The sequence below is a fragment of the Zeus faber genome (assembly GCF_960531495.2).
Source record: "Zeus faber genome assembly, chromosome: 15".
Lineage (NCBI taxonomy): Eukaryota > Metazoa > Chordata > Actinopteri > Zeiformes > Zeidae > Zeus > Zeus faber.
The window spans coordinates 30,831,653-30,845,766 of NC_137194.1; the positions used below are offsets into that span (position 1 = coordinate 30,831,653).

Here is a 14,114-nt window from a genome sequence, read left to right on the forward strand (position 1 = left end):
GCCTGCCTGCATTGTCTGGTAAACTGTCAATCGTCATTGCCGCTTTCAAAGCCAGCAACAGGTTTAAACCAGCTAATAGTTCAGGTAATGAATCTCCCAGAGCCTTGTTGTCAATAACTTTGTAAGACTCACCGTTCGGACAAAGTTGTAACTTGGTCCGGTCTATCGTGGCTTAATTTTGAGAGAAAGAATTTGACATGATGATGTTTAAAATTAAACTTAAACACTAGCATCATTTTTCTTTTCAGGGCGGTAAGGTACACTCTCTTATCATATTGTTCAATTGGTGTCTTCCCAGCCTGCTTATATAAAAATCAAACCGGCAAGATGAAGGTCAAATGGACCAAGTTGGGCATGGTCATCTTCTTTCTCCTCTCCATGGCCATGATGTGCTGCTTTATCTGGCAATACAGGATACCAAAAATGGTGACAGGTGGGTCTTTTTTTTTTTTTTTTTAACTCACGTTGAAAATATTAATGTTATATCTGCAAAAAACCACAAACCTGGCAGAGACTATACATCGGGATTGAGGCATTTAGGCGTGGGTGATTTCTTTGACTTAATTGCTTGTTTGGAGGGCCTAGGGTGGGATTACTGTACACAAAGCTGGACACGCTGTAGTAGCAGCAGGATTACTGGCCCCCTTTAGTGCTTTAAGTCACTGCCAAGACTTGAATGGGCAAGGTGGGTGTTATTGTGGACGAGTGGAAAATGTTTTTTCCTGGCGATAGGCAAATTTTTCTATCGAGGGTATAAATTGTGTTCCCCTTATCTGTTTCGTCAAACAAATGTCCATGGCGTTTAGACTGTTAAACCACTGCCCTTGCCTTCATTACATTGTAACGGTGGGAAAACTTAAGGATGAGTTGCTTTTTTGCTCAGATAGTTTCACGTGTGTTCTGTCGTTCCAAGCTGTGGCTGCTGAGTTAAAAGGGTGGCAAATAATTATGCTGTAGTAAAGGCACCTCGTATTTTGAATGGTATTCATTTCAAACAGTCTCTATGGTTATAATCTTTGGATGTGAATGGTCGAAGTGAAGCGTCAATTCGTGCATATAACCAATAAACAGGTGTTATGAATGTTCCTTTGCTAACCCCTTATTTCAGTAGCATGATTTTCACTTCCAATTTAACATTTAAGTTGAACAGCTGAAACTGTTGAAAGCCACAATCTCGAAGTGATTGATAGTAATGGAGACATATAAATGACATGGACTTGGCCTGTACAGTGTGAGTTTCACAAATTATACTAAATATCACCGAATTAACTTCCCCTTTACACTTGCCTCCATGCAGAAGTAGTTGTAAAGGGGGTTGCTGCAGAAGAAAAGCCGTGCCCCAGTTTCCCAGAGCCCGTGCCCTTGGAACATCCCGTGGCTGTTCTCCAGGAGGCCTTAGAAAAGGTGAATCTCTTCTGGGCCTCGATCTTCAAAATTTTCAAAACTGTTAACTTTGAAATACAAATTTTCACGTTTATATTATATAAATACATTTTCACATGTGTGAAGTCATTATTGTGCGTTGTCTTTTTGTCTTAAAAACAGCTGGATGCACTCCTGAGGTTGAGCATTCATAAAACTAGCTTGCCGGCGATATCGGCAATCGTGATCTTTAACGACTCAGTGCTGTGGAATGGAAATTTTGGCAGCAGGAATGCAAGCGACCCTTCCTCACCAACACCCAACGAGTACACCGTGTACAGGTGATCAGAGATTTTTGCCCACCATTCAATATCACAGCTTTCCGCATGGAAATGGTCATTTTGTCCATCCAGGCAATGACTAGTTAGATGGCTACAGTAGAAGCGTGCTCTTCCAAACGTGACAGGAGAGATGGATGTTCAGGGAGACCAAATGTATGGTCCAAGTGGTTTAAGCTACATAGCTTTTGCCCTAATGTGGTTGTCCTACACAAGTTTCTGAGATCGACAACAACAATGCCTCTTGTTTAGTCTGAATGGGTCAGAGATGTGAGTGGTTTCTAATATTTTCTTTTGAATTCATTTTCATGCTTTAGTTGATAGTGAGAGTATGGGGAGAAAGGGAGTGGATAACATGCAGCAAATGGCCACATGCCAGAATCGAACCTATGCTGCTGCGGTAAGGACTCAGCCTTGTAGATGATGCGCTTTACCCAGTGAGCTCTGGGGCGCCCCCTTTTGATATTTTCAAGTGTAGAGTAGGGATGCCTCGAAATGTGAAAAAGCTGGATGCTCAAAATACACCACCGTTTTCATTTGTTTCTGTAAACAAATAAGGCATATAATACTTATGAAGGTGCCAATATACAAAACAATAAAAGCTCACCTCAGTACCCAGGATCATTAGCAACATGCGTATGAGAGGTTTTCCTCGATCAGTCTTTCTTGTATTTTAAGGCCCGCAATTGCCCCTCAGAATTGTATACAGTGGTATGGGTAAATTATACATTTTCTTTTCAGAGTCCAATTATTATTTCGGTTTTTGAAATTGGTGTCAGTGATATTCCTAGGTGACATTGCTCAAATAAAGACCAGAGCTCAGTCGAAAATTTTGGTAAAATGTAATTCCATTCATTGAATCTTCAAAGAGCTCAAGCAACTTCTTAAACCTCTTAACCTGTCCTTTAAAATGATATTAAACATAGTATTATAAAATATGAATAAAGGTTCATCAAGAGGTGGTTAACTGTATGAGCTGATTACTATGACAAAGCCACCAGCCAGAAATGGCTATCATACCAAAATGTCATCTACAGCAGGGGTTGTCAAACTTTTTGGCTCGAGGGCCACATTTAGTTTTTAAAACTGACCGGTGGGCTAGACCATTAGTAGATGAGGTGAAAAATTTGCAAGCATAAAGGGTAAAATATCCTCTTTGTAGTATCTTGGTATTTTGCAGTCAGGTAACAGAGACCAACTCCTGGTTTGTTCACCTTTTATTAACAATTTTCAGCAATATGTGAAGTGGCCATAACATGCCAGGCTGCCTATCAGTGAAAGATAGCAGAGAGCAAAGGAGCATTTACTTAACATAGAGTCCCTCTACTGGCGAAGTCCTATAACTGCACTCTATCACATCCCTCCCTTCTTAGCTCTTGCTTTTCTGTCCTTTAGTTAACCAACGAAAATAATAATACACCACAGCATTTTCTTTCCCGTTTAGCCAGTAACAAATAAACTTATATATATATATTTTAGCTTGCTGTACCCTGCTTCTTTTATATAACTTTATGTGACCATCACAATGTCAGAACACATTTATTTCTTCCGAACACTTTGTTATCTACTTTTCTTTCTTTTTATTTATTTATTCAAACACTCATCTCCCCCCTTAAGGAGACTAGGGCAATTTCTTGCCCCTAAAGGCATCCACTTTATGTGGAGTAGTCTTTCAAATGGTTTGGAGGACGTTTGTCCCTCCTTGATCTGTGCAACCCATCGGCTGATGTACCCCCTGGTGCACTATCCTCCTGGGTCACCAATGGCACAGCACTGTCCTCTGTTTGGTGAGAACTTGCGCCCTCCAGTGCTCCAGCAGCTGGTGGACTGGGTTCTGTTATGTCGCCCTCTGTAGTACTGGACACCGGTGTAGGAAGCTCCCCTTCCTGCCTGCTGAACAGCTGATCGACATGTCACCTGACCACTTTAACATCCCCCAGCAACACAGTATAGGAAACTGGTCCTGTTTACTCCTGCACTCGTCCAGATATCCATTTAGGTCCATATCCAAAGTTCTTAGTGTAGACAGAGTCACCTTCCTCAAAGTTGCGATGTTTGGCATGCCTGTCATGGTAGTTTTTCTGACTTGTTTGTTTTGACTCGACTTTTTGTTTTAAATCTGGGTGCATCAAGTCAAGTGTACACCTCAGCTTCCTTCCCATCATCATCTCAGCTGGTGACAATCCACTAGTCGACTGTGGAGTGATGCGATAGCTAAACAAAGCCCTATCCACCATTGTCTCTATTGTCCCAGCTGTGCTCTTCTTCATCAGCTCCTTGAATGTTTGCACCGCCCTCTCTGCTAGACCATTAGATGAGGGGTGGTATGGTGCTGATGTGACGTGTGATTCCGTTCCTGGACATAAACTCTTTCATGTGTTCGCTGACAAAACACTGAGCATTGTCTGACACGATCATTTCTGGAATGCCATGTGTGCTGAAACTGTTCCTCAAGCAATTTACAGTCACTGCAGAGGTGGATGAAGTCACTGGATAAACATCCAACCACTTGGAATGCGCATCCACAATTACTAAGAACATTCTACCCATGAAGGGACCTGCATAGTCTATGTCTTCTCCAGGGCTTTCCAGGCCACTCCCATGGATGTCGTGGTGCACTCAAAGGTGCTTTCCTATGTTCTTGACATGTAGCGCATGATCCATGTGAGGCCACCACATGTAACTTCTTGCCAAACCCTTCATATGGCTCATTCCTGGGTGTGACTGGTGTAATTCTTCCAGCATATGAGCTCGTCCTCTTTCTGGTATGACTACCCGGGCTCCCCCAACATACAGCCATCTTGTACACTCAACTCACATTGTCTCTGCCGATAAGGATTAAAGTCAGTGCCATGGTTTTCTGGCCAACCTCTCAGGATATACTCTCGTACCCTGGAGAGTATTGGATCTGTTGTTGTCCATTGTCGTAGCTTGGTTGATGTCATCGGCGAACCATGGTCCTGATCCATCATCAGCACTTGCTCCTCGGGTACTGACACAGGACACTCAGGTAGTGGGAGGCGGCTAAGAGCATCTGCGTTGCCATTGTCTTTACCTGCTCTGTTAGCAATGCTGTACTCGTACGTTCTCAACAGCACAGCCCATCTCATGATTCTCTGTGACGCCATCTGTGGTACCGCTTTCATATCGTGAAGTAGACTTATCAAAGGCTTGTGATCAGTGCAAATCACAAACTTTCTCCCATAAAGATACTTATGGAAGCGCGTTACACCAAAGATAATGGCTAGACCCTATTTATCTAATAGGAATAGTTATTTTCTGAAGCGTTGAGCGTTCTTGACATAAACCCGATGGGTTTCTCCTCTCCATCTGTTTTCATCATAGTGAACTAACACACTGCTTGACTGTAACAACTCCTTGGACTTAGCGAAAGCTTTCTCCTGCTCTGGCCCCCAAGTCCATGGCTCCTCTTTACTCAAAAGCTTGTGTAGCGGTGCCAAGAAGGTCGATAGGTTTGGAAGGAACTTGTTGTAGAAGTTTAATAGTCCCAAGTAAGCTTTAAGTTCAGTCACTGACGTAGGTGCTGGCGCTTCCTGCACTGCTTTCACCTTTGCTGGCACTGTATGAAGTCCCTTGGCGTCCACTCGATGTCCTAGAAATGTCACTTCCTTCTCCATGAATTTGCATTTGCTTCGTTTTAGGCGCAAGCCTGCATCTTCTAGTCGCTGAAACACTAAATCTAGTGTGTGGATGTGGTCCTCATCATCCTTTCCTGTCAGAAGTATATCATCTAGATACACAGCCACATTCTTTAGTGCCAGTAGCACACCCTCCATTGTGCGCTGGAAAATAGTTGGACTAGAGCTCACCCCGAAAGGTAACCTTGTGTATGTGAATAGACCCTTGTGTGTATTCACTGTTGTGTATTTTCTAGCTTCCTCCTCAAGCACAATTTGTTGATATGCATGACTCATATCGAGCTTACTGTACTTCTCTCCCCCATCTAAGGATGCAATCAGGTCCTTCATTCTTGGAATGGGGTATTGTTCTAATAGAGACACTATGTTTACTGTGATCTTATAGTCTCCACAGATTCTCACTTCACCATCTGGTTTTAAGATGGGCACGATGGGTGCCGCCCACTCTGAAAATTTCAGTTTGGCGGAGTTGAACTTCTCCTTTAGGACAGAGTCAGAATGGAGATCAATCAGCTCCAACTATAATTCTTGCGGTGCTGCCTTATAATTGAATGACAGGGGTCATGACACCAGCTGAAGTGACTTCTCAAACTTTTCAAAATCAGAATCCAGCTTCTTTCAGCGGCACTAGCGTGGGAAAATGCACAAATGATTTGTTTGTCATTTGTTTAGAGAACAAAGTCAATTTTACCTTGAAGGTGTTCAGGTTTGAATACATGCCGTATACAAACTGATCTTTCCCTTGTAGCTTCACGTTCATCTCATTCATGTGTGCCAGTATGTTCACATCGAGCGCAAAATCACAAAGCCAGCGTGCATCTTTCAGCAAGAGAAAATCATCGGCTTTCCCCATTAACTTCAAAAATCAGCCAATATATCCAAATATTTTGCAGCCCAATCTTTGTTGAAAACCCGACACTCGCTGTAAATATGTTTTTGTTCGCTCATTTTGTTATGGGTGATGCATACGTGAAGATCAGGTAAAGTGAAGAAGAGTGGCTTGACATCAGAGAAGGCCCGACAATGCGCCATCTGGTGGTACCATTAAAATATGAAAATAACAGTGAAATGAATACTATAAATTTAAATATATTATAGGACTGTTGTTAATGTAAATGCATCACGGACTGGATTAAACAACACCGTGGGCCATATCCGGCCCACGGGCCGTACTTTGCCCACCCCTGATCTCCAGAAATACAGTGGGGCAAAAAAGTATTTAGTCAGCCACCAATTGTGCAAGTTCTCCCACTTAAAAAGATGAGAGAGGCCTGTTATTTTCATCATAGGTATACCTCAATGATGAGAGACAAAATGAGAAAAAAAAATTCAGAAAATCACATTGTCTGATTTTTAAAGAATTTATTTGCAAATTATGGTGGAAAATACTGTATATCCTTTGCAAAAAATCTTAGCTAGATTGTGTCACCTTGAGTGGTACCGAAAAGTGAAAATTTAGGCTCTGGCCCACGGACTGGTGTAGGGTATAGGATCATGTGAATGGGCCCGTCACAAACATTACACATCACAAGAAAAGGGTAGTGTGAGCAGCACAGCAATGTCAAATTGGGATTTTGAAACCATGCATTATGTAAACCTTGCCAACAATTAACATTTGAATATCCCATGTTATTAAGCCTTGATCGCGGTTGAGTAGCATGAAACCTATACACCGAATTTTGCCAGAAACAAGCATCTGTACATCCGATAACACTTATTAGATCTGTCACTGTAGCCTATAGTATGTATGCTTTTCATGGCCACCGTTCACCTGGTAACAGCCTGACCTAGATGTGTTAAAATGTCGACATCGTTGGTCTAGATGAGTCATCCTAGAGGGAGAATTACACACGTGCGTTCTGGTCTCTTTCTGGTTCGGCCTCCACTAAAGTGATAATTTGACATGACATCACGTATGGGGTTATTTCATTTTCTTGAATAAATGGATCCTGTAGCCTGATTGCTCTATTAAAATATGGAAATGACATGAGGCTTTAGAGAGAGAGAGTTAGGATTGGGTTTAGAGGTATTTTCGATTATTTAGCACTGCAAAACTTTTGACTGCACTCAGATTGAAGAGATTGAGATTGAAGCATTTAGCAAATTGATTATGTCAATTCTCGTTGGAATATGTGTATCGTTGGTATTCAATATGTAGCTAATGTCACAGATTTAAATGATAAAGGACATACATTTACCTAATTGCAGTCATGTTATGGTGTCTAAATAAAAGTGGGGCTTTTACTCCTAAGCTGTATAGGCCTACCCATTATTTAAAAATGTAGGACTCTACGGCTTAAGGACCACAGTATACACAAGAAAATAATTTCGCTAAAGCATTAAATTACCTACTCCACTATTAAAGATCTGATTGTTATACCTAAAAAAAAACAACTGTCCACAAATAATCAGGATCAATTCGCCAGGTACATTTACATGTACAAGGAATTTCTTCTGGTGAGGTTTGGTGTGTTTCACTACAGACCATGAGCATTAAAAACGAAACAGTTAACTTTTAAGTCCGAAAAAATTGAGAATTGTTTTTTTGTTTAAAAAAAAAATAAATACAAAATGAATTAAAATTAAAATAAATATAATATATACAAATAGAAAAGAAATACAAAGCAGAAATCCGATTTTTAAAATATACAAAATGCAAAATACTAGCACAGGGGAAATCATTGTTATGGGTATATAGGGTATAAATGTGATGTTGTCTTTAAAACTTTTGGAATGTAAGCTTGTAAAGACAGACAGACAGAGTTCACCAAAAACAATTGTTTAACTTCAGGATTGCTAGTCTCTCCAAGATTTTCACTACACTAATGCTGTACAAGCTGTGGGAAGAAGGAAAGGTGGCCTCCTTGGACGACCCGCTCGAGAAGTACGCAGAGAACTTCACTATTAAGAACCCGCTGGGCAAAGGCAACGGACCCCACACTGGACCGGCACCCGCCTCTGCCAGGGTCCTTAGCGCCCGGGCTCCGTCGCTCACCCTGCGAAGGATGGCCAGTCAGCTCTCCGGTAAATAACCTACACTGTACTGGACTGGACTGTACTGTGATATTTTAACATTTTGAGCAGAACGCTGTAGCTCAGACTTACCTCTGAGCTTAACGTTTAAGCCATATGCTGTTTTGTGTATATTAAGACGAAAATCATTCAAGTATTATTTGTTTTATCTTTAAAATGCTACAGTAATGATGGCCATGTTTTACTAGAAAAAAAAACTATTTTTATGACTCCAATAAAGTGAATTCAAGTATTCCTTTCTTGAAATTCCATAACATATTCTTTAGGGTAAATGGGTAAATATTGCTAATATGGCTAAAATGTGCTTGTGATATTATTCTTTTCTTTTTTGTTATTGGATTTTTTCAAATCATAGTGGAGCTCTATATGCACATCTTGTGATGACATTATTGCAACATATAATATAATCTTGAGAAAGATTTTGAATTGTTTTGTTTCCTGTGTTTCCTGTATGGAAAATGAAAAACGTAAACCTAACTCAGAGAATTGGGGTGGAGTTTTCTTTTCTTTCTCCTCCAGACAGTGGTGCGTGCAGACTCCCTTACCAGTCTTTTTATTTTAGATCTATTTATTTTAGTTTGTTTCCTACATGTATGAAACAAAATTTTGAAACACAACTAAAAAAAAACTAAAAACTAGAAAATCAAAGACGTGCATTTCCACTGGAACAGTGAAGATGCATGTCTCCCTGTTTCTATGGTACTTAATTTCTTAAAAACTGGATGTTTGGTAAATGTAATGATGTTTGTAAATACTTTACTTATGCGCAAACTTATGTCTGTATAATCAGGTCCGCACATTGTCTGGAGTGCATGTGTGGAAGCAGCTCTAGACTCCCATACTGTCTAGTTAACAGCATATTATATTATATTATTAAGGACTTGTTATGTGGTTCTCCTGCTTCTATACTTTATGCTTCCAGGCTGCAAAACCAGAATTTCACCTTCATGGGGTCAATAAAGTACTGCGGTCTTATCTTATCTTATAATGCTAACAAGGTAGCCCGTACAGCATCTCCATATGGTTTATTCCATTTTTTGGTTTGTTTTTCAAATGTGATTAAGGGCTGTAGAAATAAAGTTGAATTGACATCTATGGTTCTAGACTTAAACAATGACTATGTTTGGCTTAAAGCATTATACATTTGGCCTGGTAAGTCATCGGGTTAACAAGCGCTAGACCCGACCTTCAGAATGTGGACTTTACACACAAATTAGATGAAGCTAGCACCCACCACTAGTCTAACAGCTACACTTGAATAGAATAATTGATTAACTGAGCTCAGGTGCTAATGCATTTAAAACACATACGCATGCAGGGAGTGGTGACCCCAAAGACACAGGTAATGGTGACAGAGAAATTTGACTTCTGCATATTCTCCAAGCCCAGCCTTCCTTCCTCCAGGAGTGGCACACAGGGCCCAACAGTATTCCAGGTGGTGGATCTATGTCATGATCAGAGACAGGACAGGAAATGTTTTGCATGTCTTTAATTGGGGTTCCTTTTTTTTATATAATGGAGGAGACCCATTTGAGCACAGGGAAAACATTCAAACTCCACACAGAAAGGCTCCTAATTGGGAGATAACCCACCTGAGCTTGGTTGAGGACATGTCCCTACCACCAGATACAGATCCTTACCTAACCCTGACCAACAAAAACATAAGCAAAATCTATACTTAGGTATGAGCTAGTCTCTAAAAATAGGGCTAATCTTCTCCCCCCTGGTGAGAACCAGAATGCTGGGATTAAAAAACTGAGGAAAACCTGTCCTGAATGGGGTGAAGCCTATCAACTGGCCAGGCTGAGTGAGTACAGGACCCTGCTGAGAGTCCACGGCAGAAAGCTGGTTCAAGCCGGATAAGAGGAGGGGAACCGCTTAGCTAATTAGCAGTTGGAGATGTTCACAAATGTCAGTTGTTGACAGTGGAATAAAGAGTGTCTACAATATGAATCATGCTTTCAAAGCTGCCTGTGAGACTTGTTTCTCTTTCCCTAATACCTGGTGATTGTGTGGTTTGCATGTTCTCCCCATTTTTGCTTACTGCTCTGGTTTCCTTCCACCATGTAGACACGTATGTCGGTAGGTAGGTTGACATTTGCCGATGCCCTTGACCAAGGCATTGGGACTTCGAGTCCGCGAGTGCTGTGCTGTGGCTGCCCACTGTTCCTAGATAGTAAGGATGTCTCAAATGCAGAGGAAAACTTCCCCATGGGGATGAATAAAGTGCTTAATCTTCTTCTTCAATAATGAGTTGGTTGACGGACAGGGAGTTTCAAATCTGGGTCGTCCCACCTAAAACTGGATGGATGGCCATATAATGCTAAACAACCAAATAGCTTCATAACTTAAATCAAGATGCTCTGTACAGCTATTTGCCAAATGTACTTTATTTGAGGGTGACAAAACCTTTTCCGTCACATGTAAAGCCAAACTCTCGAAGCTGCATGCGCATGATCAATGTTTAAACAATTTCTTCTGTTTGGAATGATTAAATCCCTATTGAAAGAGTCTTTATCCCCTTGAACTTTGACCCAGGAGACGCTGACCTTTCCAAGTCCTTTCAATCAAAATGAACTCTCGGCTTTGTTGGTTCACTGAAAACAAATTCATAAGGAACTGTAAATAAAGTTGAGTTAGATATTGGTTATAATCATTATCAAAATAGCCATGTTTAATACATTTGAACAAGTATCATATTTATTTCACACTATTGGCATAACCTATGTTTGGGTTCAATACCCAAACATAGCTTAACAATATCATATTAGATCATACTTGACTCCATTAATGGGTCTGAGACTCAACAATTGGCTTATTTAGAAATTGAAGGAAGTGATGTAGTGGAGTGTTGAAATACCCCTTTAGTGTAGCTTCAAGTCTGATTAGTTAATTTGCCAGAATAAGAAAAAACATTCTCCACCTTTTATTGATCTTTATTTCTTTCTTCAGGGTTACCAAGAAGACTAAGAGAAACTAATCTCCTATGGAGTGGAGACACACAAGCGGCCCTAGATTTGTTACAGGATGATGTCCTTGTTGCAGATCCAGGGACAAAGTAAGACACAGTTAGAGTTATGGCAGGGATAGACAAAAATAATACTTTAATACTTTTAAAATCCTTTTTGTCATCCGAGAAGTTAACATCCTATAGGATTTGGCGAGGATGCGCAATCACAGGGGATTCAAAATTTTTGTGTTTGTGTTAGCACAAGCCAAACCAAACCAAACCAACATTATATTCTTACAAAAGTCCCGGACTAGTATGGGATGGATCATAGGAGTTTCTTACCATCTCAAATCGAATAACTACTGGTGACAGGGGTGTGCTGTTAAACTTGACATTTAAGACAAGAGCTTTCCTTATTATTTTTTTAAGATGACTTTTCTTAAGATTTGCCTGGGACTTGAAAATCTTAGCTGCAGTCCTTCAGGCAATAGTCTGTGCTTTGACTGTGTCGTTGGTAATATTAGTTTGACAATCAGTCTGTTATTGCATATGTGTATTGCTTAGAAATGGGGAGGAGCTGTCCATTATGAAAGACATCCTTATGCTTTTAAGTATCCCAGAAGTAAGATCCCGGACACAAATAATTCAAATAATTTGGGCCGACATTGACTCTTGACCTTTGACCACAAAGCCAATTTCTTGTCTGCGCCTAAAGCACACACTACTTCATGACTCTTCCTTTTTCTAAATTTAGGTGTCACTACAGCAATGTCGCCTTTTCCCTGCTGGCCAACATCTTGCCCAAGAGGGTGAGTAGCTTGGACTACGAGGACTGGGTGACAGTCCACATCCTGCAAAAACTAGGCATGGAAGATACTGGCTTTGACATTACTCCAGACATCGAGGCCAAGATGGCAGCAGGTGTATACAGCAGCGGCCAACCAGCCCCCCTGTATGACCTGGGCTGGTACCGACCTGCTGGTCAGATGTACTCCACAGCAGCTGACATGGCCAAGCTGGCCATGGTTCTCCTCCAAGCGCACAGCCATACCCTTCTCAGACAAGACACTCTGAAAACCATGATGACGCCTGTACTACGCTGCCAGAATGACTACTTTGCCAATTCCACTGGGACTCCATGGGAGATCAATGAGCAGCTGGGCTACGACATAGTGCAAAAGGACGGCGATCTGGATGGCTATGCAGCCACTCTCTTGCTAGTGCCACGGCTCCAGCTTGGGCTGGTGATCCTGATGGCAGGGATGCGGCCAAAGGGCCGGGACTTGGTAGGCCAGGCCTACTCCTACCTCATTCCTGCAATGGAGACAGCTTTCAGGGAGGCTCTCGTCACACTCAGGGCACCGCCCAGCCAGACTCCATATACAGGCATTTTCACTTATCGGAACATAACGTTTTACGAGATCAAGGCAAATGTGGGCGGGGTGTTGGTTATGCAGCAGTTTGGGCCACAGGTGGATGCCTCTGTGCCATCCAAATACAGAAGCATCCGGCTGGACTACCTGGAGGAGAGGGTGTTCAGGGCGGTGTTTGAGAGGGAGTGGCCATGCAAACTGAATGTGTACAGTGCCTCTGTCTCTTTGGAGGCACAGGACAGACAGCTCTTCAACTTTTACCCCTTCAACAAGAAGGGACTGTCACCAGGGTTTGATTCACCGGGACTCAACACTTACAGGGTGATTAGGATGGCCCGCAAACCATATTTCACTTGATAAAGCACAGGGATGTTCCAATGGAATCAATTTATGATGTTATCGGACTTTCGATGACTTAAATTAAGTGTAAAATAGGAGAATTGCGTCACAGTCAGATAAATGGTATGCATGACTATTTGTAAATATACCCATTTTAAATGTAACTGTAGAGCAAAGGTTGAAAGAATGAGATGGTGTTCATTAATTTACCATATGCTATAGCACATCCTCTTCAGGTCTAGCTTAATCTCTTAATCTATATCCTTTTATGTTGTTGTTTTTTTTGACTGAGGATATAGATAGTATTTTTTTGTTAATACCTATTTGGTTTAGAGTGGGTGATGTGTGTGAATTTGTTATCGTGGATCATGAAAAATAATTGGCTGTCTCACAAATGCCTTTCAACATAGCATGGGTCCCAGCTTCACAAAAGCTAACAACTAACACAAAAGTGAAGATCAATTTCATCCCTGTGTCATATTGACGGCCTTCATGCTAACAGTATTAGTTTGATGCAAGGCTGCAGAGGAAATCAATTAGCCTGGCTCCTGTGAAATGAGGGAAATACACCTTTCGGAATCTCAAAAGCCCATCTAATAGTTTGTAATGTAGCTGTATTTAAAACAACTAAGTTCTTGTTCTTGTTGTGTATTTTTTTTAACTTGTCTTAAAGAAGCAGGATGTATGGCTTAAAATACTCAGCTTTTCAGATTCTGCAAGGTGCATTTCCTTAATTTCACAGGAGCCAGTTTATTTTGCCCAAATAATAACCCCTGCCCCCAGAATGTTTACTCAACTTGCTTCAGAGCAGAAGGCCCCATGATGATCTATCCTGGTAAAAAGTGATCCACTGTTATGTGACAGAAAATCATGTTTGTGGGCCCCCAGTCAAATGCGAAAGACACAAATTGCTTGAATATTACTCCTTGTACCATTAATGGGCCGCAGTCAACTGTCTGCCGCATAAATCTGTACTTAAATCGTGCATACACACAATAAATCATAAATCCCAAAACATTGTGATTCATTAATTTGCTCTTTCCTAGAATATTATATTGTC

General features: G+C 41.2%; 1 protein-coding gene across 1 annotated transcript; it reads left to right on the forward strand.

The window, feature by feature from the left end:
- Nucleotides 1-327: 327 nt before the first annotated feature.
- Nucleotides 328-13,072, forward strand: lactbl1a (lactamase, beta-like 1a; the record flags this gene model as incomplete). The annotated part of the gene is made up of 6 exons (XM_080015085.1): nt 328-433; nt 1,298-1,404; nt 1,546-1,703; nt 8,151-8,383; nt 11,345-11,450; nt 12,097-13,072. 6 exons carry the CDS (start codon nt 328-330, stop codon nt 13,070-13,072), a joined length of 1,686 nt encoding a protein of 561 aa, XP_079871211.1.
- Nucleotides 13,073-14,114: the final 1,042 nt, after the last annotated feature.